This window comes from Anser brachyrhynchus (genome assembly GCF_964034855.1).
Source record: "Anser brachyrhynchus genome assembly, chromosome: 16".
Lineage (NCBI taxonomy): Eukaryota > Metazoa > Chordata > Aves > Anseriformes > Anatidae > Anser > Anser brachyrhynchus.
Genome location: NC_137734.1, coordinates 12,489,389 through 12,516,418, shown reverse-complemented (window position 1 = coordinate 12,516,418; position 27,030 = coordinate 12,489,389). Strand labels below are relative to the sequence as shown.

The 27,030-nt window shown below is 42.2% G+C and overlaps 1 protein-coding gene across 11 annotated transcripts in view; it reads right to left on the bottom strand.

Annotated features, from left to right (window-relative positions):
• PTPRT (protein tyrosine phosphatase receptor type T) overlaps window positions 1-27,030 on the bottom strand; it is a 582,374-nt gene that overhangs the window by 138,543 nt on the left and 416,801 nt on the right. For all 11 annotated transcript variants that reach the window (XM_080557602.1, XM_080557611.1, XM_080557610.1 and 8 more), the window contains one exon: window positions 25,279-25,388. In XM_080557602.1, the coding sequence (XP_080413728.1) occupies window positions 25,279-25,388 (110 nt within the window). The remainder of the gene's footprint in view (window positions 1-25,278; window positions 25,389-27,030) is intronic.

The following is a 27,030-nucleotide window of genomic DNA, read 5'->3' as shown; positions in this document are numbered from 1 at the left end:
AGAGATAAGGGAGTGGGATATCAGCACACAAAGTTGGCTGTGCGTCACCGGCCTTGGCGTTGCAGATGGAGGGGAGGGGGAACCAACTGAAAAGCTCCATGATTGAAAGCACCTTGGGAAACAATAGGCAATTTAGTTTTTAATCTTGCTTTACATATTCCACTCCATGCTCTAATAAAGCCTGCAAGCAAACTTCATTTTTCCCCTGTTTCCCAAAAATAAACACAAATAAACTGACGCACTAAAGTCTGACAGAAATATCCTTGAACTCGAAGTTATCAAAACATTTCCTTCATTTCCCGAGCCACTGCCTGAGGGAAGCAGTGTTCCCCAAGCCAGGTGTTAAGAAGTCATGTGCGTTACAAGTTAACTGCGCAAATGACTTTATTTTTTATTGCAGAAGGAAACCAGCTCGAGTTCATGGTTTCTCCTGGAAACGTTCTCTTCAAGTTCAGCGTGGCCAGAGGGGGCACCAGGTGAAGCTGTTGCACTGAGCAGCTCACTTACTACCATTTCAGGGATCACTGACCTCAGAAAGACCAGAAATTTTGCAAGGCTCTTCCTCAGTTCATGCTACACCTGGATTACTCCCCCGTAGATAACCCAAGTTCCTGAAGTATGCCTTTTTGAACCTGAGTGTGCAGTACTCGTAAAATAGCTAGTATCAAAAACAGCTTCAGATTTCAACACAAATGAGCAAGAAATATCCAGTCCCAAACGCAGATTCTCCTCCTGCCTTCTAGCTGTACCTGAAAACAAGAGGGGTAGCAAGATGCTCCTAAAATTATACACATCCCTTACACAGGTCAGCCCCACAGCACCACTGAGCTGGATCTGGCTTCTCCCTAGTCACTGCATGCCAGACCAAGCTACGATGATTTAATTGCCCTGTCCTCTTCAGTGACATCTTATAGGATCAAAGCTTAAGCTAAGTGAAATAATTAATATTGCCAAATTCAAACCTGCCAGTCCAACACCGTCACCCAGCCTGAAATTTAGTTAAGACTGAAAATCAGCTCTTTGCTTCTCCGCAGTCTCTTGCTCAGGGGCATCCTGAGAACCACCCTGCCATGGCACACCACCACAGCATGGCCAACAACCAAGCATTTTAAGAAGCTGATGCAATACAGGGAGCAAATTACAAAACAGTGTCACTGTCCACTGTCAGCTTAACCCACCAGCAAAGAGCAGTTACAGGTGCATGGGACAGAACCCAAACTTTTGATACCCTGATTTTTCCGCAAATTACTTATCTTCTGTTACTAATTTTATACTTAAGTCTTGGCAAAACTGCAGTTTCAGTAGACAATTAAAGATATTTTTTTTTTTACTATCTAAAGGTGGAAAAACAATTGTTACTTTGTAGAATTGTAAAGAGAATATTCTTCCCGATACAGATTCTGCTCGAGGTTCCCAGTGACACGAAAACCCATGCGCTCCCCACTCCTGTTTACAGCCTCGCTGCCTGATAACCCTTGCCACTTACATTTCCAAGGCTGATATCAAGCAGAGTGCAAATCATAAACAAGCAGGGCTCTGGATGTGGGCTACACGTTTGATTTAAAGTTCAAAGCTGAGAGTGTCAAAGGTAGGGGCCTCAGCCCTGCACTTTTCGTTCAAAGCATGCAAACATTTTATCTAGCTCAACTCTCCATCCTCACATTGCAGTGTGAGCATCTTTCATGGCCAAGCAAGAGAGAAGATATGAAGAACACAAGGAACCCTTTCTTTTCCACATGTAGTAGCAGAGGTGTTTGTTTCCCCAAAGGGAACACGAGAGGGCCATGATCCCTACACCAGCGTGCCACCCAGCGATGCTGCAGAACATCCTTGCTTCACAGGTTAGGAACAGCAAGAAGCAGTAAAACCTCAATTCATTTCATAAAACAAACTAAAGCAGGCACCTTTTCCATCAGCTAACTGGAACAGGTTATCACAAAGAAGGCAGGGGGAAAAAGGTGCCAGTTCAGCTAACTCAAATAACGTGCATACCCCCAGCTCCTACAAAGTCACCAAGCCCGCAGCAGTCAGAACACGACCCCCGCGGCAAAGCAGCGCAGACTGGTCAGATCATGGCCTCAACCCACACGGGGCCACGGGGGAAGTCTTGCAAATGTCTTGATATTCATAACGAACAAAAATGTAAGAAGCCTGATTATACACCTGAATACATACCAGCAACATCTCATGAGCTGACAATATTTTACACAGTACACAAACTAGAAGCACCTAACCAAACATTCTGGGCTCAGCAAACCACTCAGGCATAAATTTGGCTTCCTGTACTGCTAAAGCAATGTAAGTACATGACTACATGCTCATCTCAAAAGTAAAGGACAAGTGAATCAAACTCAAAGATGCGTTCTTAGGGTAAGAAACATCAGCCTATGAAAACTTGTACCAAAAAAAAAATTTAATTAAAAATTTACCCTAAAAAAAAGGAAACGGACAGCACCAATGATCAGAACTCACTTTTAAATCAGTTCTGACCAGGACCCCTGTAATTCCTTTTTCAAACAGGCACCTGTAAAGCAAACTTCATTTTTATATGTTGATTGTCTGGTGCTTCTCTTTTAGCCTGGATTCTTCAATTTTCAGATTTAGAGCAGAACTGAAAACACCGGCATCTCAAACACCAAATACATGTGAATAAAAGGTGTAAGGGCTGTCATGCTTTGCTACTCCTCCTCAAATAATCTGCTTGTCTGTACCTAGCCATATTCTTCATACACTATTAGCTTTCTAAGATGAGTTTTCCATAGCATGCCAGAATACATTAAAAGGGATAAGACTTTTTTTTTTTTTTTTTTTGGCATTGTCTGTTAATAACAAAGACCCTGGATTACAGTTTTGCAGTTTATACAGCTCTCTCTTAAGACATGCCATCCATCTGTCCCAGGTTTGGATTTTCCTCATCGGAAAGATGAAAAAGCTGTTGTGCACAGTAAGTGAAGGCTAGAAATAGGCTGTGCAATTTCCAAGCCCATTTTTCTATTTTTTAAATTGTTACCTCCACACTTCCTGTCTAGCATAATTCCCCAAAATATAGGTTGGCCAGTTACAAAGATTCTGAAAACTGCTACGAGTCAATCCATTAAAATTCAGCCACGTGAAGCTGAAGGGAAGACAGCCTGGCTCGCCCATAAATGCATACCTGCCATAAATAAGAGGGACAGAACTTATTGCTGAAGCCAATGTAAAAATCCTTGTTTTAATGTTCTAGCTAATAGCAAATAAATCCACCTGAACCGCTTCAGCCAGCAAAAAAGCCAAGTTGATTTTTGCAGAAAAATGGCCAGCTTTGCCAGCTAGATAACACGGACTGAATAAATTTTTACATGCTAAATATTTGCTTGGGATTTAGTGGTTAAGATGCTGTCTTGCATAATAGTATTTTTAGCAAGACGGAACGTATTTTCCTGAGTAGCTTTGCAAAGGTAGGCAAGGTTGAGGTTCCCATGAATATTACCTAGCTTTCCGCGTAGCTGCAATTTGAAGACCACACCTGCTGGGCCGGTCCTGCTAGAACAGGGCTGTAATGTGGAAGGATCCAGGTCCATCGCTCAGGTGGGCAGTTGGGGAAACAGAGGAGGGATGGGCAGGAGGTGGTTTTATCAGTACTGCAGCCAGAGTTACACAGGGAACGATGCCCACCCTCCCATTGCACTATCATCCCCTCTGAAACTGGGGGAGGACCCCAAACTGGGAACACCTACGAGCCCAGCAGCTTGTGCCACCGGCAGCTGGAAGAGCGCCAGGATAAAGCATTAGGAGCCCTGCGGCTGCATGAACACGCAGAAATGCCACCACAGCTGAGGCCCCAAGCCTTGTTGGGGTGCAACACACCCCCACCTTTGTAGGATCCTTTGCAATGTGTGGACGTGAAGCACCCCTAAAAGCTTCAGTGCAGGACGAGGAGGCTGCACCACGTCCAGGCTCCGTGGAGAGGGGGGCACAATGGCAATCCCACCACCACAAACCCTATTTCAGAGAAATGCAGAAGCCAAACCTGTGGGGCACACAGCCTACAGCCCCTCAATCCCCCAAATCTTTTCTGACAATCTTGCTACAGCTCACTAAAATACTTGTTTTATATCATCTAAGCCCTAAAGGATTTGTCCTATGTTTTCATTTGAAAAAGCCAGGCAGTTCCCCTAAAACCATGAATTCCTAATCACCACCGCAACACCCTCCCTCTTCCCACCCTTGCTGCAAAGTTCCTGCTCCCCTTCTCACTCAGGGGCATGAGGCTGTGATTTTGCTTTCCACACTAATCAAAATCTTTCATCAGAAAAAAAAACGAATCTTGTGCCTGATACATCAGGGCCTTTAAAGAGACTTCACAGCATTTATACCCAGAGGGCTTTCATTTGTGCACAGACTGTTTATGACTTTTACCGAATAAAGGCACTGTTGCTGGTTTCCTCTTGAATAAATCCTGTGCCTAATTTTCTAATGTCCTGGGGAGAGTCCAAAGTCAGAAGAGAGCTGGAAATCTTCCATTACCTTGGAAAAACAACATCTCTTGTTCCTCAGGACATAACTGCATTAGAGGAAATACCTCGGATGTATTTTTTTGCAGATACATTAGGTGCTACATGAATAAAATCCTATTACTATCAGAGAAGAGGCCTTCTCCAATCAGGTTTACCACAGTTAAGTTTTCCGGATTATTCACCTGAACTATATTTTCACAAAAGCCACAGGCCATAAAACACATGGTGTATAAAGCAAGTTAAAAATTCCCACCAAAAAAATGAATGTTTCAATTTTTAAGCAACTTTCCACACAAAGGTGTCTCTGAGCTATCCATTAGCTGAAAACGAGAAACGTCTCAGCGAACAACTAAATACTCTTTGCAGAGGGGAAAAAAAAACATTTTCCTAAGTACGGAAAATGCGTGTTAAGGGCTGAAGCTGACTGAAGCCAGCACCCCCCCCACCTCTTCCAAGGGCTGGGTACAGCGGGGGAATCTTGCACAACCTGTGCCCATGCAGTGGGAAGAACTGAACAGACTGGGCTGTGCACAGGGTAGGGCCTACAAATCAAGCATCCACCAACCTTGGACCTGCCCGGAGAATGTGCAAAACTTGTACGAGGACACAGCTTTCCTTTGAGGGTCGAGCTGTAGCTGCTTTCTCCAGGCAAAAATTCTTCTGTTCCCTCTGACTCTTCTTTCCCACCAGACAACCAACAGCAAAACCATTGCACAATGCCCAAATAATTCTTCTTCCCTATCCGAATGTCACTCTGGCTCTCCTGAATGCGCTTGCCTCTCTCACCTGCTCCAAGCAACTGAACCAGGACCCCAGATGTACTTCGGAGCACGGTGCGGCCTCTGAATGCCATTGGACATGGAAGACAGCTGCAGGGGGGAACTTGTGCAGAGCGAGCTCAAAGGCAGTTAGTTCTCACAAGCACTGAAATCCTGCTTTCTTCAGATCAAACTGCCTGGCCAGAAGAGACGGATACGTATCTGAAGGGCAAGTTTGAGAACAGCATCGCTGCAGGCCTCGCAGAGAGCACTCACAACAGAGACTGAGTCATTTTGTCTGCATAAGGGCAAACTAAAGCCAACACTACACCTTCGTCCCCAGGTTATATTCATTTTTTTTAAATTGAATTTGATAAAATACAGGCTTTCACTCAAGTACTGACTAGAGCAGAAGTAACTGGGTTGTGCACATTATGGTATATTTTACATTATAAAGCTTTTGTTGGAGCTGTGTTATTTTGTTTCCTGAATGCACATTGTGGCGACCACAAGAATAAAAAGTAAATTGTTAAAATCTCTAGATACCTCCCAATTCCAATTCTGGTCTTACGGTCCTGCAATCAACTTACAATCCACATGATAGCACTTATATTGCACTTTTAAAATATTTTAAATGTTTCGCAAAACTCTTGGTTTAACACACTTGCTGTACTTCACTATGCTTGCTAGCTCTTGTGTTCAAAACAAGAGTAAAAAAGATACACTTCTGTTTTCTTGTCTAATGGTCTGCTGGATTTTCCTTTTACATCATCTGCAGGAATGTAGTCATCTTCCCTTATCATCAACCATAATTTCCATTCACTGGATAATACACGAGAATGGCTCAATCTCCTTTTCTTTGTTTTTCATGACAGTAGTAGCAATATTCCAAGCAGCCTCCATTCCAGCCCTCTTTCTTATAACTGCATTCCTCATAATGCTCCAGATTCTTTGAATTGTTTTAGGCTACATTAAAAGGCACCCCAGTTAGAAGAGTCTCAAAAGATGAAGTTTATAATAGTCCAATTTATTCTTTCAACTCCCTCTTTAGAATAATCTAGCTCTGCTTCTTCTTTCCCTTTCACTAATGAGCTGGAAAATCAAGCACCAAGCTGTCAGGCAACTCTGACTAGCTCCAACTCTGCTTTATAAATAAGAAGCAAAATCTCTATAAAAGCTCTGCCCTGGCTCTTTGGTCCCCTCTGCTGAGAGCCCTCCACTGGTGCTCCATTAGCACCGACGGGAACTTGCACCAAATCTATCCTATGTGATGCACATCTACTCATCATTCCTACCCCCAAAAGGTAGGTGTTTTGAGGGGCCAGAAGTAGAAGAAAAGAGCTTGGATTCTCAGTGACGCTGCCACAAAGGGCCAGGAAAGAGGGCCAGGAAAGCCACGTCGCCAGCACTGCCGCTGTGTCACCGCCCAGGCACAGTGTGGGAGCGGGTGGCAGAGAGGAAAACAAGATCTGTAACTTGCCATGGTGAGGAGGCAATCAAGGTTGACGGGCGCAGATGTAGAATTAAGCTTCGCATTAAACTTTGCACAGGCAAGTACGGAAAGGACACTAAATCATGGGGACTCATACAACAGCCCTAATGCCAGAGTACACCTTCCAAACCCTAACAAGTTTGCTGGGAGTGGTTCCTGCAAAAAGTGGTTCCTGGATGCTTGACACTCTGCAGGCTATTTTAAAGGTAACGAAGAAAAAGCAGATCACAATAGTTTAAATTGCTGCAGAGTGGTCTGTGTCTCCATTAAATAAATAAATAAATAATCAGGGAAAGGCATTAATTAGACCAGGGGCTTCCACAAATCAAAACTAGGTAGAGTACATACGCATTACTGTAGGACTCACAAAAAAGGCTTCAAAAATCTAAATGACAACTGTACAAAAGCTGTCTTTCCAAGCTTGAGCTGCAGTAATTTCAATATGAACACGTAGTAAATTCTTGATTAACTGCAGGCCTGAAGTTTCTGATAGTCTCAAGTGATTCATGGTTTCAGTCCAAAAGTCTGTACTGGGTTTGGCCCCAAAACAGCATAAGAATAATTGCTTCTTACTGGACACAACAAAGCTGAATACAGAGTTTTGTACTAAGTTCTTTTAGCCTGATTTCAAGATTTTCCAGACTCCTTGTGTGCTCTCCAAATCTACTCTATCAGCTGGTAGGTGGCAATAGGTCTTGAAAGAGAAACGTAGGGACACCACATTTAGCCATAGTAAAAGGTAATGAGAACTTATGGTGGGTGCTACCTGAATTTACCCTGAAAAAATATCAGTACAGGCCTTTTAAAGAAGCAAAAGGCTCCTGCACTGACATCTTAAATCATACTTTGTAGCAAGCTCGAACAGATTTAGCAGCTGCTCCTGAACTTCATGCAATATTACTGCCTTTTTACCAACAAGTATTCAGACTCTGAATAGTAATAATGAGAATGCAAACTTGACTGTGGCTCAGCTTAGACTCCTAAGTATAAGACACGAGTAGGTTAGCATCAAAATGTGTCAAACTGGAGTGCAGACACCTGGTCCTGAAAAGTCATGCAAAAAACTTAGTTTATACTGCTTCTTCTTGTTCCTTGTTAAAATAATTTGGAGGTTTGAAAGTGAAACAGATTTATGAATTCACTGGGGAACTGGAGAGAGTCATCACACAGTAATGGATAGGCAGATTTTTTTATTGATTCAAATTAAGGGTAATTTATTGGAAAAAAAGCCATGATTTGCATGAAAGATGTTGCCTAAAGACACAGCAGTCTAAATGTGTTTTGATATATTTCACGCATATACATACACACGTAAACTGTTTGGTGCAACTCACTCTGCTAAGTGAATTAGCTGGCAGTACCAGCAAGATAAAACCCATCAGTCGTAAGACTTTGCTCTGAGATAACTCAATCCTTGTGCACTTCAAGTGAAGCCTCTCCTCTTACTTTTAGTTTATTAGGAGCAGTCTGGTCATTCTTACCCAGCCTGGCCCTCCCAAGCAATGAAATTTGGCTTCCGTTGACTCCGAGGATCCCTCCCCTCAGCTGCTTTTGTCCTTATGGGCAATCTGAGGAGCCTTTGTTGTGCAGCTCTTTACCACAGGAAACAGAAAGCAAATCTGAACTACTCCCAGGGAGTTTGTGTTAGTGTAGAGGACATCTGAGTGTATCTCTCATTTCCAGCAGTATTAGAATTTCCCATATCAAACCGACTTGCTAAGAGAAGCCTCTCTCCATATGGAAGCACAAGTCTTCCAGTTCCTGGGGTTGCCCAAACTTAGATTTAAATCTTCTGAGATAAACCTATACAAATTGTGACACTGGAGAGTCACAGATTTAGAGAATCCCTGGGATACTCATGTGCATCTCAACACGCCAACATTTCCTAGCCTAAATACTCTGTCTCCTTTCCAGTACCAGGATCCCTACTGCCAGAGGTATGGGGACACAGCCGCAGGCTACAAACACCAGGATTCACTGGCGTGCCAGTAGGACCAGGCAGGCACAGCACTGGTGATCCAGAAGAATATTTCTTTCCTCATTGTCCTCAACTGAGGCAAGGAGCAGGTTCCCACGTGCTCCCACCACCAGCAGCTCTGGCAGCAAGCTGCTGAGGCGCAAATGAGGCCTAAGCTGCAGAAATGCTGAGGCCTACCCCGGCTCGCGAGTCGCCAAGCCCATTTCTTCTGGAGCTCTTCACTGCGAAGCAGTCATGTTTGCAAGAAAATTTGATGTCAATAAATGAGTGTAAAATACCAAAAGAAACACTGCATTCACCTGCCTTCACCGCATGTTACTGTGCTATTGTTACCGCTGTCAAACCACAAACAAGTTTATCAGAAATTTAGGCTCTGCGAACAGGCCATTTGAGCGGCGCGCTGGGCAAGCATGCAAGTTATTGATCTCAGTAAGCTAAATTTTCACAAGGGACTTAAGCCAGTTTTCATTTGCGTGTACATGCTCTGAGAGTTCAAGGATTTGATGGAAGCAATTACTCTCGCTGAGGCAGAGCAGCTCGTTTGAACAGACTCCTAGGTTTGCCATTTGCTTACGCCCAGTTTAACAGCAGAGAAGCATGTAAACAGAAATGTTAGGCAGCTTTATGAAAATCTGACTTCTGGGGGAACTGCTCTGTGGAAAACAATAGTAAGAAGCAGGATCCAATGTAAATCTTACAGTGAAGGAAAAAAAAAAACACCTTGTGACTAGGAAAACTGCGTGAAATGCTGAGGAGCTTCTCACAAAGGCAAATTACCACACTGCAAAGATGGCAAAGGGAAAATTTACATTCCCTGTTCGTAAAAAGGAGTAATTAATACAGTTAGAGAAAATGTAAAATTTAATGAATAACTGAAGTGTTCAAACAAATTGCCAGTTTAATACAGCTGAATGACAGAGCCAAAGTGTTGGGAATAAAATCCCAAGGTTCTGTTAGCAGATAGAAAATTTATGGATCAAGTGAGAAGAAAAAGTGTTAGCATCAAAGGAAATAATTACTCTTCAAATAAATAAGAATTAGAATGAACACTTAATAATATTGTCTCCTCTCCCCCTCTGAAGGTCTCCAAAACTCAAATTTATGTAAACTGAAATACTTAGATAATTAAAGCTCTAAAAATTATATAAATTTTTATGGGCCATTTCTGGAGAAAACTAGCACAACTTAAAACAGAGCCAAGTACTTTGATTATTGCATCAAGTTGCTATTAGTTTTCATGGTGCAATAAGTTCAAAAAATTACCTCCTGCTGATATAGTTATGATCCTATTTTTAAGCAATTTCTAAAAATTAGAAATGTATTACAGGCTTTCATACTTAATTGCTTGAATTTAATAAAAAATACATTAATAAAAAATTAATTAAAAAAATACTGAACCAAATTCTCATCTGCCACAAACGGGAAAACCTTCCTGAAGCTGCAGAGTTGGTGGCACTGGGCAGTTTGTAGGAGCTGGTCCTCTTGCAGAAAACCCCAATCTCTCCAGCCGCCAGCCCTACAAATTCACTTTTCACTGTAAGGGCCAGGCTGGGTTCAGCTCTTCTAATGTCTCACTAATGGTAATTGCTCTGCGGGCCACACCTCACCCATGAGTCTGTTTTCAAACCCTGTTGCTTTTAATTAAGTCACACAAAGCCAAAGCGATCGGAACAAGACAAAGAGCGATGGAAATACAGGGAACTGCTGCAGAGCGCTGGTTTGGTAAGGCTAACAACCACAGTTTTTACTCCTCACCAGCTAAAATGAAGCTCCATGAGGAGCTAAAATGGCCATGAACCAGACAGGTCTACTCCTTCCAGAAGCACCAGTTCCCAGTCATTTCTCACAACTGCATCTACCTGCCCCAATGACAAGCAGCTGCTCTGTTCGTGCTGATTCAGACCACTAGTGGACCCACAGAGATCTGCTCTTCATAACTTACATTCTGCAGGTCCAAACATTGACAGACTATTAAAATGAAAATGGTGAGGTGGGTCTAATCACAGCATGCCTAGAACGGCATTGCACAAGTCCAGATGCAACCTGAAAACATAGCCACACCACGGAATCAGACTGACCCCAAAACGCCGACAACATTAACAGAAATAAAACAAGCCAGAATTACTCTTTAGAAAGGTACCACTTTGCATTCATTCAGCATGTCATCATAACCTCAGGATAGCTCCTAAAATAAGAAACACTGCTCCTATAATTAGGATTTAGCTACGCATTTTCATGCCAGATATGTTTATCATGTTAGAAGAAGGGTACAACAAGTACTCTAAGTGGGAACAGAAGAAATGCAAGTATGAGAGCACAAGCTACGCTCTGACAGCAGGTTATTATTTTTCAGTTTCTGATGTCTGCATGACCTGCTCACAAATTTCAACTGCAGAGAGAGCACACTTTCCCCTCTCAGAGCAATGAGGACCTGCTTAGTCTCATGTCCTGTCAGGTGTGTGTCAAGCACAGTTACTTTTACCTTTACTATAACACTGAAAACTAATCAACGACCTGAGGGCATGGTCACTAGAAACACTGGATGCAAGATAAGGCCCTCTGCACAGGCTGCCCCTTTGCAGCACCTGTAACACGTGAACAATGCTAAAAGTGTAACATTTCCAAGGGATGGTACTGACCAAGGACCATAGCTGCACACCAAGAAACGAGGGAAGAAAAACCAGTTTTGGCTAAAAGCCGTGTTAAACTAACGATCAAGCTTCAAGTCCACTGTTACTAGACAAGTCTCTCACCATAATTAGTCAGAATTTGGATGCAGACACAATCCCCCCAAAAACCACCAACCACCAAGGCTGTTCTTAGAGCGTGTCTGCTTGGAATGAAGGCGATGGCCTCGAAAATCTCTCCCGAGGTCGAGTTGGGGTGAGATTTATCTAGAGTTTCACAGACACATCTACGAAGAGATTCGGGGTGCTGGGCTACAAAATTGTATCTATCCAACAGCCAACTTTCCAAACTTTTTGCCCGAGGGCAGGAACCTGTCAGCTGTTGGGTGGTCGTCTCCTGTCCCTCCCTTGGATGCACGACATTGGCTTCTTAATGCAGCAGGCTCGTGGCACTGCTGTTAAGCTTCAACTAATAGCATGAGACTGCAATGATACCCAGCAATAGCCCCATCCACTGAAGCATATTTCACTCCAAGGACTTCAGTGTGAAAAGGAAACGCTGTTGAAAAGAAGGTAACATATCTTCCTCTACATTTAAATCCAGGGACTTGTTTCCTCGCAATGGCAAGTAGTAGAAAACACAAGTGCCACCTTAGAGAAGAGCTGTCACCTCGTCTGTTACCTTCTTTAAAATAGTGGCTCTCTGAGGGGCAGCTGAGGCTGAATGGGTTGTACCAGACCGCAGCGCATTTAGCTGCTGGCAGTATTTATAATCAGTTAAGTTTATAAGCAGAAATATTTATAAGCAGTACATCGAGAGGCTGACGTGCTAAAAGCTGTGCTGAACATGACACAGTACAGCGCCCAAATGCTGCATCCCCTTAGGTGAGAAGGGGATGCTGAGGAAAGTGTTCATCACAAACTAATACTTGTCCTTCTTTACTATGAACTCCCCCAAAAATATTGGCAGGATCTCCAAAATTTTCTAAAGGTAACTAAGTGAAAAACAATACGCGTTTGTATCTTCTAACATTCCACCTTTCTCTTCCAACAGTTAATATGGTTCATGAAAATTAACTCAAACCTGTTAATTGCTTTTGCAATTATTTTACTTCACTCTGCTTGTTGAGGGAAGCAGGTAAGAGACCTGCACTGCACACGATGCAAGCGCTGAGTGCTCAGGGACAACGTGCAGCATTGTGCTGTGAAGACATGCAGCAAGCAGCTCTCCAAATGCCCAGTGTCATACAACGGTGAGAGCGTATTGGTTCAGAGTTTGGTTTTCTTACCTACACCGACACAGCCTGTAAATTCAGAACAGTCTCCTAACAGACTTGGGAACACACCAAGAATCTCCTCACCAGATGGCAAGTCAGCCAATCTTGCTGAGGACTCAACTTACAACCCCCCATTAACACAGATCAGCAAACATAAAATGCTTTCTCTGAACTACCTACGCACACACCTCCACACAGACTATTTGATAATACCACAAAAACACTGCTGTACCGGTCTGTGGCATAAACATGACTATTGGCACAACCAAGTAGGCATCTCCAAAAAACAGATGTCATCATTCTTAAAGGACCTGCTGTGCACAGCAACAATTGGCAGAGTATTTTGTTCTGTGCTTATCTAATTTGAGACAACCCCGAAAATCCTATGCAGAACTGCAGACAAGTACAGATACATGTTCAGCTTCAGCATGTTTCTGATTGTCTACCAAAACAGAGGAACCACTGTTGGGCTTCTGTTATTCTTAATTGATTGATCACAGGCAAGGCTTCCACAAGCAGCGTGTGCCCCCAGCATATCATTACGGATTATGTTCACAGATACTCTGTTTTAGACAGCACTGCATTAAATCCCAGCAAATAATTTGGTCACTGAGATGTGCGTGGATCCCTTTAGGAGCAAAGCCGCTAAAACAATTATGTAATGACATGAAAAAGCAGTGGGTAAACTGCATGACTCGATTCTTCTCACGCACAAAAGCTTCACCAGGGCTTCCTCTTTGTCTCAGGTTTATTTGGGGAAAAAAAAAAAGACAAATGCCATTGCTACCATGCTTCCCCCATTAGAAATGTCAAACACTTAAACACTTTCACATCTTTCTTCTTCTAATGCCGCTGAGAAGCTCAGAGTAACAAAGGAAAACGCCAAGATCTCCATGCAGCAGGCAGAACTGCAACTCATCAATACCATCTCTTCGCATGACAACTATTAGCACACCGCTGTAGCTGTAGGAAATTTCTCATGGTCCAGAAAGGCTGTTGCAAAGGGCCACAAAGTCTTTATTTAAAGCTCTCAGTAAAGCAGCGAGGAGTAGATGCCCCTCTGCTGCTGCTGTGGTTCTGTTGCTGCTGCTGAGATTATACAAGTTAAACTAGTAGCAGGTAACAAGGGACCTCCTCAAAACTCTTTCAGAAGCAGCTTTCTTGGTGCCTGATTACCATGACAGAGGGTACTGAGAGCCTAAGAAACTCAGCTGACAGCACAGCAGACCTTTGCCTCAGGCAAAGCAGAATGAATTCCCCATGTTCCCAAGTCAATGCAATTTATAGCCCAGGGCTATGTCTCATTACTCCTGCCCATGCCAAGGTTGTTGGAACTTCAGTGTCAGTTCAGCAACAGGCTTGTCTCCTGCTGGCACTCCTTCTAAAGCAGTAGCCTCCTAAAACAGTTTTATTTAGCTGGAAAATACAGTCTACTGTGTAGAGAAGTTTAGAAAGAAAATGTTTCTGAAAAGTGAAGCTATACAAGACAGATTTTACATATATATAAATATATATATAAAAGATGACGGTAGCCAGGAAAAGGATTGAGTTGTATCTATCAAGAAGTGCCGTTTGCTCAGCAGCAGCAGAGACAGGACCACATAGTTCATCCTTAATAAGGACAGTAGCTAGGTAAGGATGTAAACTTTTGTCTGGAAACCTTGTACAACTTGGATAATTTCCTATTTGTCTGCGTCCTAAATAAGAAAATGGCAAGTTAATAATGCTGTATACACATTATTGTCTTTTCCTCTAAATTTAATACAAGTTTCATGCTGTCACAAAGACATGGAAAATTAAATAGCTTAGAAAGGCTTTTAGCTTAGTGGGAAAAGAATCCAAGCACTAAAAGAAACAGTGTCCTAGACTGTAAAATGAGGGAGGTCTAGGTACACAAGTCATGTTTATATTTCTCTTTGCCGATAACTGAACTATTAATCTGCAGCCACAAGCCTTCTGTGGTCTGTGCAAAACAAAACAAAACAAAAATCATGAAAAAAAAAGGAAAAAAAAAACACATTACATGACATTGCTCTGCTGCCAGAACTCCAGCTACAGAAAAGCTGGGGGTGGCACACACATAGCAATGGGATATCCAAAGGAGATGACAACCCCCCGGTGCAGCTAACACTGACAGCACAGCTCAGAGCAACCATCACTTGCCTGTGGGAGCAGCTCTGTGCAGGAGCTCACGGAGATGGCCTGGACTTGCCCGGCATTTCAGAGGACCACATTTCTGACTCTGAAAAGTTGCCAAAATGTGCCTTAGAGAAAGATTGTTCATTCTAAAAGGCAGCGTAAATCTAGACAGAAAGACCTTTTACTATTTCAGTGTTTTTTCTAGTTTTTTTTTTCCACCTAAGATATGGGCCTCACAGGATTTTAAGGATGACAACAATAGCATTACCTTTCTTGAGTCCTTCTTGTAAACTTTACAATTAGCCCATGAATACTCAGGACCTAATGAACTGCTTCCAGTACAGGACACATTTCAGACTGATTTAGGATGTTGCAACACAAAATACAAGAATGGTGACGATGTTGGATCTCCTAGGGACAGGACTCAGGATAAGAAGGAGCTCCTGGAATTTTCATAGGTGGGTTAGATTTAGGATTTATTTTGAATCGGGTTTCACCTCTGTTGACAAACCAAAATATTCCTGAAATGATGGAGTTTGAAACAGGAATTAAATTCTCTGAAGACAGTGCCAGACCTTCTTTGCAGATATCTGAAAAGGAATGCTCTTCATTGCCCCAAGACTGTATCTACCCCACATCCCTTTTTTTTTCAGCATCAGAAGAACAGAGAAGCTGACTCCAGTATCCAAGAGGCCAACAAGGACACTACATTAATGAGACATTCACTCAGCTCTTCTTTCTATCAGACTTTTCTAATTCCTCTTTGTTTGGTCATGCCCACCACTGGCCTTGTAATTCATCCAGGCTCCCCTGTATGCAGCCAACAGCCTGGACATCTTTCTCCTAAATCACCATGATTTTCACTGGATGATTAGGAAAACAAAACAGGGCTGGCTGATGCTGCTATGCTCTCAAATTCTGATTTCAAGGTGATTTGTGCTCCCTTCCTCCTTGGTTTGTAAGAATGGGAGGGAAAGAAGAGAGCTCTCTTTTGCGTGCTTGGAGCCAAGTAAGGAATTAACTTGCCTCGCACAGTATCTGCTCCGAAGTGTACGGTACGTCAGGGGGACAATCAATTTCATGGTTCTCTAAAGCTGATTGAAACATGATTACACAGCAAGCCATGGGTTCTTTTTTCTAAGACTTGCCAACCGCCCGTGCTTCTTAGGAACAATTACTACTGCAGGTGAATTCGGATTGCTGCTGGGATGGACATTGGTTTCAATCTTATCAGGAAGTTTCAGACATTTGGGGGTACAAGACTAAAGTTAATTGTGCCAAATGTTACACAAAAGAAATAATTTGAAGAAAGTTATCTTCTAATGAACAGGGAAAAGCAGGTTAGTGAACAATCTTCTGCCAGCGCCAGACTTCAGAACTGAAGAATATATTTTATGACTGGATGATTGGGAACATTTGCCACTTTAAAACTCAGTTTAAGCCAGATGATTGTTGTTACTTATGACCCTCCCCATCCCAATAAATTTCATCCAGGAGATGGGAGGAAGCAAATGACTTCTGTTCTCCCATCTGTGTACTATTTTTTTTAATGAAGGTCAAGGGAGAGTTAAATGGCATTTCCGGAAGTTATATTTAAGGCTGGCAACAAGTGACAGACAAAAAGCACCAAAGAATAAAGCCCCTTAATTCAAGTACAGCAAAAGCACAGCATGGTTAGTACAACAGGATGAAAACCATAGTACAGCTCTAGGAATAACTGTGGAGGTTAACCCAGGGAGACCCTGCGAACAAAAGAGGTCCATTTGCTCCCCAGCCTGTTTACTGTGAGTCACACAAACAGGCAGCCAATTAAACCTGAATACAAACACAGACAACGCGCATACAAGAGAGGATGTAACATGGTCCTATACCCAGCCTTCCTCTTCACCAGGTACAGGGATAGGAGGGCTGGGAAGTCTCATCTGTTCTCCTTCTTGCCCAGACTTCTCCTTCCCATTCATATTTCCTTCGGACTTTAATGCTTTTTGTTTTCTATAAATAAAACTAAATTTAATGTCTATGAGAAAGGAAGGAAGAACGGAGTAGGTAACAAAGCAATTGGGAGCACCTCAGTAATGTATTCAGGCCATTAAGGATTTCATTAGGTTTACTAAAAGGTCATTAATGATAAAATATCTTCTTTTATTTTACCTACTTTCTAAACATTATAGTCTATTCTGCCATTCAAGCTTGCACCCCACTGACATTAATTAGCATGCTATATATTAAAGAGAGTTTTTAATGAGCTGTTATTTCATATGATTTTATTGGAGAGCCTCATTGTTCAGTTTAATAGCAGAAAATGACAACTGTAGAAATTGCTTTGATAGGACTGCAGCATCGAGGCGGTTATTCAATCCCATACTCGTTCCTCAGTTAGTTCTCGATGCTGAAAGCACTGCTTAATCTCTCTCATAGCTGGTTTGCTGTGCTACACTTGCCATAGTGAAAGCTGTGGGCAGCGAACGAAACCCCAAACCAACACAAAGGAGTAACAGCAACATCACTTAGAGCTGGTGTTTGCTACACACCACAACGTAACAGAAGCAAGGACCATGTGCACATAAAATGTTTTCGCCACATTTACTGATAAAATATAATTCCTTGCTACTAAAGTAGCTGAAAATTCTAAGACCGCATTTTTTAGTGATGCAAATATTAAAACTATCCATTTGTATTTATTTTCCAAGTCAAGCGACTGCCTCATTCTAGGTTGCTTTACAAAATTTCAGACAAAAGCAGTTGAACTAGAAAGGAAGAGAAGCAAGGAACCCAAACAATCCTCATGCTAAAATCTTGCAGCTGCCAGCATCCTCCTGGAAGCTGTCTCAGCCTTGCTGTCAGTGATACGACCTGGACAGCAGGGAGAATAGGAAGCAGGAAAAATAGTGATGAATGGAAAGGACAGAAGGAGGAGGGAAGAGGTTGGTAATGAGAGTCAGGCACAGGAAACTAAAGCCAAAATGAAATCCATCCTGTCCACTGGATAGTGGGATCATAGTTAAAACTCTGGGTCTAACAGACATGCACCAGGGACAGCAATAACATTCATTTTCCCAAAGGAACCATAATGCTGGCATCTCCCTTTGAAGGCCATGAGAACATCACCTTGACCGGCTTCTCCTCTCTTACACAGTTCCTCAGCTGCACCAGTTCACAGAAGAAAGCTAAATCTGAATTTTTCGATATTGCCTATTTTCTAAATCAAGCAGTACTCAAAATGGAAGGGAAATAACCACCTCAGAAGCAAGTACAAACCTGTATCTGGACTTTGCTTTCAAGGTATTTACCATATTTTGGTAAGCAAGATATTGAAAGATCCGAATATGGAGTTGTTAAAGAACTTTATATTACCATAACTGCACAGGTACACTGCCACTTGAAAAGACCAGCTGGAAGAAATGGGATTAAGAACCAACTGGTTTCCTAGATGAGCGATAAAGGGAAACAGCATGTCTGAAAGAAGAAAGGAGAATAGACCAAAACTATTTTTTTTCTAGAAAGAAAAATAAAGCATTGGAAGGCAAAAAGATGCTCACAAACCTACAAAAGGATATATATATATTTTTTATTATTTTTTTTTAATTTCAGCTTCATTATAAGAAGAATAAGTGATGTTTTTTCTGTTCTTATCATTTGGCTTAGAATGAGTCCAACATACACAATAAAATAATTTAGTTCCTTCTTGAAAATTCTTTTTTTTTTTTTTAAGCCAAACATCTTCTCTCATTTGCATTGGATTTATATTGCTGCAAGTCTATCGGCTTCAAAAGAACAATAAAAAGGTAATCAAAGAAATTGTTGTGCTCAGGGGACTGTATTATGCTTTTATTTCTGGAAAGCTTGATCAAGCAAATTTTTTAACAGTTGATTCATACTATTTATAACACGAGTATGCTATTTACCTCGAGGTTGTCATATATTTAAAAAAAAAAAGCCCTGACACCTGAGTTTCTCAAAAAAGCCTCTCATATTCATACTAGAAACCATATGATTTAAAAGTGCATCATTAACTGCTTCCGAGTTCAGTGTATCTTGCGAGTAACAATGAGTGAGCAGCACCTGATTAAGAATCCTATGTAATTTGAAGATATTTGTTCAAAAGTGCTTTAAGGTGCTTATTCCAAAAAAAATCCCTAACTAGGAAATCCTTTAAACATGTCCTTGATTTTAAGGCTGTGTTAAGTTAACTAGGACAGGATGGAGAGAGACCCCAGTGACGAGGATGGGCCAGGCTGTGTCCGACAGGGGTTAGCCCCCGAGCACACAGGCAGACTCCGGGGCTGCAGAGCAGCCTGCATCTGCTGCATCCTCCCTGCTGCCATCCTCCTGGGATGTCAGGAGCATAACAGCCCCAGGAAGCATCACACAGATACAGCAAGGCTTAAGTCCTATTATCCCCAACTGACTTCAGTCCTGCCACAGCATTTTGTTTCCAACCGTGATAGCATAAGAAAAGCCATCCCTTGCTTCACCGGCACGGCACCTGCACACGTTGGCTCCTGTACCCCTGTGCATGGGTAAAGCAGGCTTTCCCTGCAGCGTCAGCGAAGCTACTCAGTGCCCAGAGCATGGCTAAGGGGCCTCTCAGGCTCACGCTCGAATTCTAGGTCTGACAGGGAGCTTAAAAGCCATATTAGTCTATTAAACAATGTGAGGGCATGGTGAGAAGTGGGAAAGACTCTCTATGGGATTCTGCTGGCAAACAACTGGACTGAGCCAGGTGCTTCTTGTGAGCTCACGCTCCCCTCAGACCTCACCAGAAGTTTCTCACTGACCCCAGCCTTGTCCCAGAGACAGAGCAACACAGCCTGTGCTGACATGGCATCGAAACCCGCTAGGAAAGTGAGCAATGCTCAGGTTTACAGGCCTTCCCCGTTACCAAGAAGAGAGAATAGATCAGTGCAATCAGCACCATTCATTCCAGCTTCTGGCCTGAATCCTGGCTAAGAGGGGAGCAGAACTCTGGCAGTCTCTGCCCAACCTGCCACCAAGTGTTCAGAAAACACAAGTCAGCAACCACACAAAAAATAATTCATGTTCAGACAGTCCAGCCCTCTTCCTGCACAAAACCTGTTAACTACGGAACTACTTTAGCTGTGCACATGTACAGCTTTCCTTACATGTAATCAAGAGGATGAAGCAGCCAACTTTAGAGCGGACAGAGCTTCAAACTTAAACAGATTATGCATGGCCACACAGTTTCATTGCTACTGTAGATTAAGGGATTCTATTCAACGTACCACAAATGCAGTAAAACACTGATTCTTCACATAATTGACTTTCATGGACTGTGGACAAACAATATACTGCAGCACGTGACACTATATACAACTAGTGTCAAAGGAAACCATTAGTGCTGCAGATGAACAGAGAATAATATCCAGTTGTGGGAAGATTGCATTGTCAAATGCCCTTACAGAAGGGTGATAATGCTACAACCAAATATACAATCCTTAATTGATCATTTCCTGGGTTTTGAGCACTTAACTGTGTCTCCTTAATGTTCTCTTAATGTTCAGCTAAATGCAGCAGCCAGCTGTGTGTAGCATGGACTTCCTTCAGTGCACACTTAGTGAGCTTAGTGAGCGAGCTCCGTCCCAGGAGTATCATGCATCCACAGAATGCAATTGAGAAGCGGTAACATGATTGATTTTCATGGGAACATTCAAAGCCACTTCTCACTGAAGGCAATTTCTGAGAATTGTCATTTTTCTACTATTTTGACTGGAGACCTTCATATAAATTGGTTGCAAGATTTTGTGGTTGTTGCTTTTCTTCTTGTGGGAGCCATTTTTCACTCTTAACCAAAAAAAAAATAATCCTTTAAATAAACAAACAAATGACTCAGGCAAGTTCAGATCCCAACCCTTTCATCTTTTCTAGGAAAAGTTTATTTGCTACACCTTTTAGTAGGGAAGATTTTATTCTAAAAAAATCAGGTTTAATGAATAGCTTAAAAAAGGGCTATGAAAAGAAATGCAAGCATAACCATGCAGTGGATAGCTATCACAACACATAATCATTCTTTGTCTTATAGCAAGCATGCACTTCCAGGGGTCAAAGCCAGGAACAATCTGTTCCCACTCTACTGTAAATGCAGACAGTGCAACCCACAGATATTGACCCTATACATGACCCTTTAAGAGATGGTTTGCATGTAACGACCTCTCCTGCAGAGAAAAAGTGAGTGAAGGGATTGAGAAGAAATGGCATATCGGCAGCTGGAGAGATGATGAAGGGCAGACTACAATTTAACATGGAAAACCAGAGGACTTCTGTTACAGAGGAAATCTGTAACCTTTGATGTGCAATTTAAACTCACATCCACTGGGATTAGGGGAACTAGTCTCAAGCATCCTATTAAAGAGCTGAAATTGTTTATGAAAGCCCTTTGTATTATTATTCCTTGCATCTAAATAGAGATTTGAAGCATTTCAAAAACAGTGACCGAAAAAACTACCATGTGCAACCCACATGGGACTTAATAACCGTAAAGATGAGAACATAAGTGATTACAAGACTACACCTTGCGATGTTTAAAAAGACAGTTTACTGTTTAAATGTTGCCTTTAAGCATGGCTCATTTGTAAGGACTTCAACAGGCTGAGAGTCATTTTTTCTAGCCAAGGAACTGAATATCATGGGGCCACACTTTAAATGCTTCTAGGATTGTAATGCATTATAACAAGGCCTCCCCCTCCAGGAAACATTACAGATATTTCAGACAGGAATGCTAAAGTGTTTTTATTACTATTTGTTTTTCCTTCTTCTCCTTTTAAGGAAGAAATATTCTAAAAAATGACAATTTGGAAAAAATGATTACACACACAGAACATATTCACAATGGTGAGAGCCAATATCACTTATTGAGTGCACCAGTAAGCTCCCAGTTGCCCAAATAAACACCAAAATGCAGTTACAAACAAGTTTTGTGTATTTATACTTTACAGACTTAACACAAGTTTGCACAAAATACCTGGGTCCACTTGTGTACATGAAGCACTTCAAGCTGAATTGTGGAGCAAATGCCTGAGACAGCCTCACATGATCTAGAAGCAGGAAAATTTAAGTGCCAAAGCTGGTCCGTGACCTTGAATTGGATTGCTTGTTCCTGCATTACAGTGGCAGCATAGGTCTTTCTAGTGTTTGATGCTGGTTTGACGTTACACACGCTTAGGATAAAGAAAGAAATCTTTGTTGCATGTCTTTGTACACAAAGGCTTTGAAGCTGAACTCCCACATGGGCATAAGCACAATAAGCATCATTTGCTTATTAGGGGTTTTAAAGCATAGCAGCTTTTACAGGATCGGTTAAAGATTCAACAGGTTGTGGTGCTTTCAGTCTGCCAGGAGACTGGATGGGGGACAGGCTCATTACAGAGCCGTTAGATTCTGCCACTCACAGCTCGCTACCAGACAGCTGTAACAACACCTCGTTCACAACAGCACATGCAAAAACACCTCTGCAGCGCTTCCTACCCGAACCAGTGTGCCAGCAAAACCCATTAGCATTGTTTAGCTGTGTTTCTAAACACGGATTGATCTACTTGTCTCCATACATGCCTACACACCTTGAGGCTACTTGGGGACTTGGCTTTAGCTAGAGCTCTTCAGCTTATCCCCACTGCACAGCTTGCTTTCAACAGCATCTCTCTAACGGGCTGCTTGACCTGCCAGACAGACTGACACCTGCTAACTCAGCACACGCTCCTGACATTAACTGCCTCGATGTGCTCCCTCAGCATCCCTAGGATGATCGCTGGGCCTTCTGCATGGCTCAGATCCTCGTCTTTCCAGCACGCAGATCAACTGACTTGCAGCTCCCTAAGCTTTCCGTGTTCCCTTGAAAGAGCTTTCTGCTCCCCAGGAACAGACTGCAATTACACACTGATTTAGGGATCTACAAGATTCCTTTGTTCAGAATTCCAGCTGTGGCTGTACCCAGTGAAACAACTAATTCTTCCACTGAATACAGGGGGCTTTTTTAACCCATTTTAAATGCAATGCTATAGGCGCATTTAAGACTGCAATAGCAGTGTGAAGGATAGATATCAATCTGAGTACTCTTGTATAAGTGAAAAAAAAGGTTCATTAAAGTCCTTGCATTTTGCTTAGGCTCTTCAGAAACTATTCAGTCATTACGAACTTAGTGATTCTGCCTGCCAAATGACTTGCTGAAGACTGTGCTGCTGGATCTCAGCCCAGTTGGCATGTGAGCAGTGTGCGTGCAAACTGCACTGGCAACGTGTGTGACATGGAAGTCTGTCTGGCAGGGAACTGCAAGAATGATTAGGGATCTGAGGAGAAAATCTGTCCCAAGGAAAAGCAAGTGGGATGGAAGTAGAATAGACAGTTTGTTTATTTGGAAGCATTTGGAAGCTTAGAGACCTTTTTTTTTTTTTTTAAGAAGAGAAAACAGAACTAGCAAGAAAATACAGTGCAGAAAATACAACGAAATACAGTTAGAGCATTGTACGGAAGGAACTATTAGTTACTTTGGGGGAGAAGAGGATTTTATTTGTATTTTTATTAGGAGGGTTTGTGCCCAAGGGCATTTGAAAGATCGTCACCTGCAGGATACCTTTGTGTGAATTGAGCCAGTTGTTCCCAAGTGTAATGTGGAACTTGACATCGCTAGCTCAAATTCATAAAGTGGTAATTCTCGATCTGCACCTTGGAGGGAATTTTTCTTTCATAAATTTTAGTGGGTTGTTCGTCTTGTTTCTCCCTAATGAGAGCAACAATTGCAGAGCTTCTAGATAGCTGCAGATCTGCTAGCACAGCTCCAAGTTTCCCTGCTCCTGTTGCTGATAGGGTAGCGTTGCCAGTACTGGTTTTCAGGAACTGTGCTCCCTACAGAGACCTCATTAAAGTAGCGCTGCACAGGTTCATAGTTTGACCTTTTTTTTTTTTTTTTCCTTTTTTCCTGTTGTAGTTAAAGCCTTCTATTTCTACCTGGATCAGTACTACAGACCACAGATATCTGTTAGAACTGAAAACCTATCACAGACTAACCACTAGATTTTTCTTTCTCTTTAACCAATATGTCAGCTGAACTCTGTTAAAGCAGCAAAAGGCCATGATGATACTGTCTAAAATAACACTTTAGAGGTTATTACTAGTGAGGGATTACATTGGTCCTAGGCACGTGGCGTGAAGTCTTAAAACAATACCAGTAGAGACTAAGTTGCAGGTTAAAGTAACCACAGTGGGCTAGGCATTAAGTAAACAATACAAAAGATGCAACTACCAGGCAGTACCGGAGCCTTCTCGGTATTTCCAGGAAGATTAAACTTCAATTGCAGGTAGCAAAATGAGACTTTTCTGTTCAAAGACCTATGCTTTATTTACCGGGCAATTTTAAAACCAGAATCTCCTGCTACTTGGAACAGGTGCTCGTATTTGTTTGTGACATGGCCTTCAACAGCTTGACAACTACTCTGAAAATGCTCTGGCCATCTCTCCAAATGACAGGTAACTGCTAATCTGTATTTTGGTCTCCAGCTGATGAATTCCATTCACATCAGCACACTTGTCTCAGTGTGCCACAGAGAATGGAAATGCTCTGTATGAATTGCTTCATTTCCTGGCAAACTTCAGGCACTCCACTTCCCCTGGTACTTTTAAACACTTGGACTTTCATCCTTTTGGGGAGGAGGAAAAGGAGGAAAAGTGGAACTCACCTTGACTTCTCTTTGGCTTCAGCTGTCAAATATGCGTAGAGTCATTATCAGAAAAGAAAAAATTTGTTTGTGCCTCCACTGAGACTCGAGCAATGATATGACTTGAGGGGCAAAGGCACAGTCATGATGCATCACTACCCCTGGAGGCATTAAAGTATCTCTACGCAGCTGCTGAGCCAGAAAAGCTATTGGATTGCTGAAGTTCTTTCAATGAGCTGAGCCCAAGGCAATATTTTAGCAGGAAACTGCCTCTTTAAAAATTAAAAGGAGTTATTTTTGCATCATTTGCCTGGGATTACTTTAAATGTGTTCCATTATAGGTCACCTCTGTTGCCAGAAAAATAACGCATTTGCAACTGACTCTATTCAGATTAATTCCTTTAAAAAATACAGAGGGGGGAAAAAAAACAAACACTTTATTACATGATTCCTTACACTTATACACAGGGTAGCCTGCTACACCTTCAAAAACCGTAAAATTGGAATGGTTCGCTCTAGTTCTAGACAGGTGATATGCAACCTGCACAAGTTTTCCCAAGTGTCTCCAACATTGACCAACAAAACGTGACTCCTTACATTAGTCAAGGATTATCTCTTGGCTCATTTTGCCACAAATACTGGTGAGGAATTCCTCCCCCTTCCCCACCTGCCTTGAACTGGAAATTTTTTTCAGTGACAGCAGCAGATTATCTTGAAGATTCTTATCTATTTTAATCAGGCTTCTTTTAGCACCTTCTGAAATCTCTCAGAGCTCACGATTGGCTTACACACATATGAAAAGGGCCCTATGGCATGTATTCCTTGACAACAATCTGTTCTCCTCACCTCATAGAGTGTAATGATGCCATTTGTCTCATTTGGAGGCTTCCACTGAACATAGATCTTCTCTTCAAAAGGTCCTCCCTGGATGGATTCCAAGGGAACAGGTCCAGGAACTACAGAAAGATTAAAAACAAAAAAAAATCACAACACTGTGTTATAAGCTACCACCAGCTCCACTGAATCAAGTAAGAAAACCGCTAAGTGATGAACAAAATCAGAATCCATGAAAACATGAAGCTAGCTCCAGTATGCCCTTATTCCAGCACAGCATAGCAGAAAATCAGTGAGTACTTAAAAGGGAACTGAAGACTACAGAAGGCGAATTTATTAGTTTATCCAGTCAATCACCTGAAAGTGTCTTTCTTGCATAAATACATAGATTTGTTTCCTGACTCCATGACATCACACAATGAATGTCTAATTTCACCCCCGAATTATGCACTTTATTACCTCAAATCAACAATATTCCAGTATGTGTATATTTTTCTATTTAAATATAAAAATGCAAAAAGGTACCTTTTAAATAAAGAGAACTTCAACAATTTAACTTTGCCTCAAATATATCTATTTGCACTAGTAAAAATAATAGTAATTAACATTCTGTAGATAAGGATTCACGTACAGAAGACGATTTAGGCAGTAACATTGGCACTTCTCTGAGACAAGCCCTAATGCATGAAGATCACAGTCCTGCTTACATGTGTTGCCGCACCACTGGAAAACCTCAGAGCACGTCCATGCAGCACAACACAGGAAGGCAGTGAGACAACTTAGCAAACTGGCCAAAGGAGAATACCAGTAGTGCTCACGGATCCATTTGGCAATGCTACATCCCAGCTGCACTGCCTTTCCAGAAGTCTTGTGAGCCATTGAACTGGGAACATAACCTAGGACTGTCCCAGCGGTGTAAAGGAATGATGACATTACATACTGGTCTTTTACTCCGAGCTTGAATACAACCCTCTGATCATTTAAATGCCATCTTCTCTTTTCTGTCCTGAGCTAGACTCCTCAGGCCATTCCATCATCACTCAAAAATTACAGAAATGTCCACAATACCACCAGAATATCAAGCAGCGAAGTAATGGGCAGCCTCCTCTCTCTTTAAGCCTTTCCCTGTTCTGGACCTCAACATCCTTGTGGAGTAATACACAGACATTTCCAATAGAACCATGCTTTATCCAGAAAATGTTCAACACCATCAGGCCTTTAACAAGCCTACACTCTGCTGCATCAACAAAATGCTCCTCCAGCGCTGGAAGAAAGGCACAAACACAAGGAAGCAGGATTTGCCCTTTCAACATGCTGTAAAGATCACTAACAATGTAGGCAGCGTAGCCTCCTTCAGAAGTTAGTTTCAGTGAGCAACTCCAGCTCTTCTTTCACTTTCTTCAGCAAATGCCTTCCCAACTCCCACCCCAGCTCATGCCCTCCAGCTGGGAACAGCAGAGATGCACATAACACCTCGAGGCATTACACAGATTGGCAAGGCAGGATATGTACAAAGCCCCATTTTAAAGGCCTCGGGTGCTCTCCCCTAATTTGTAAGACTGCAGTGCTAGGTACTTACATTTTATTTACGAGCTACACCTTGTCCATCTACCAGCCTCCCATCAGATACAGAGGATGGTGAGGGTTTGAGGACAGAATCCTCTGTTTGTAATGCCAAAGGATAGTTAGACACAGCAAGGAATTGCATGCGTTCTCCTTTGCCCCCACAGCAGCAAAGCTCCATCTACCTCAGCAGCCAGATTG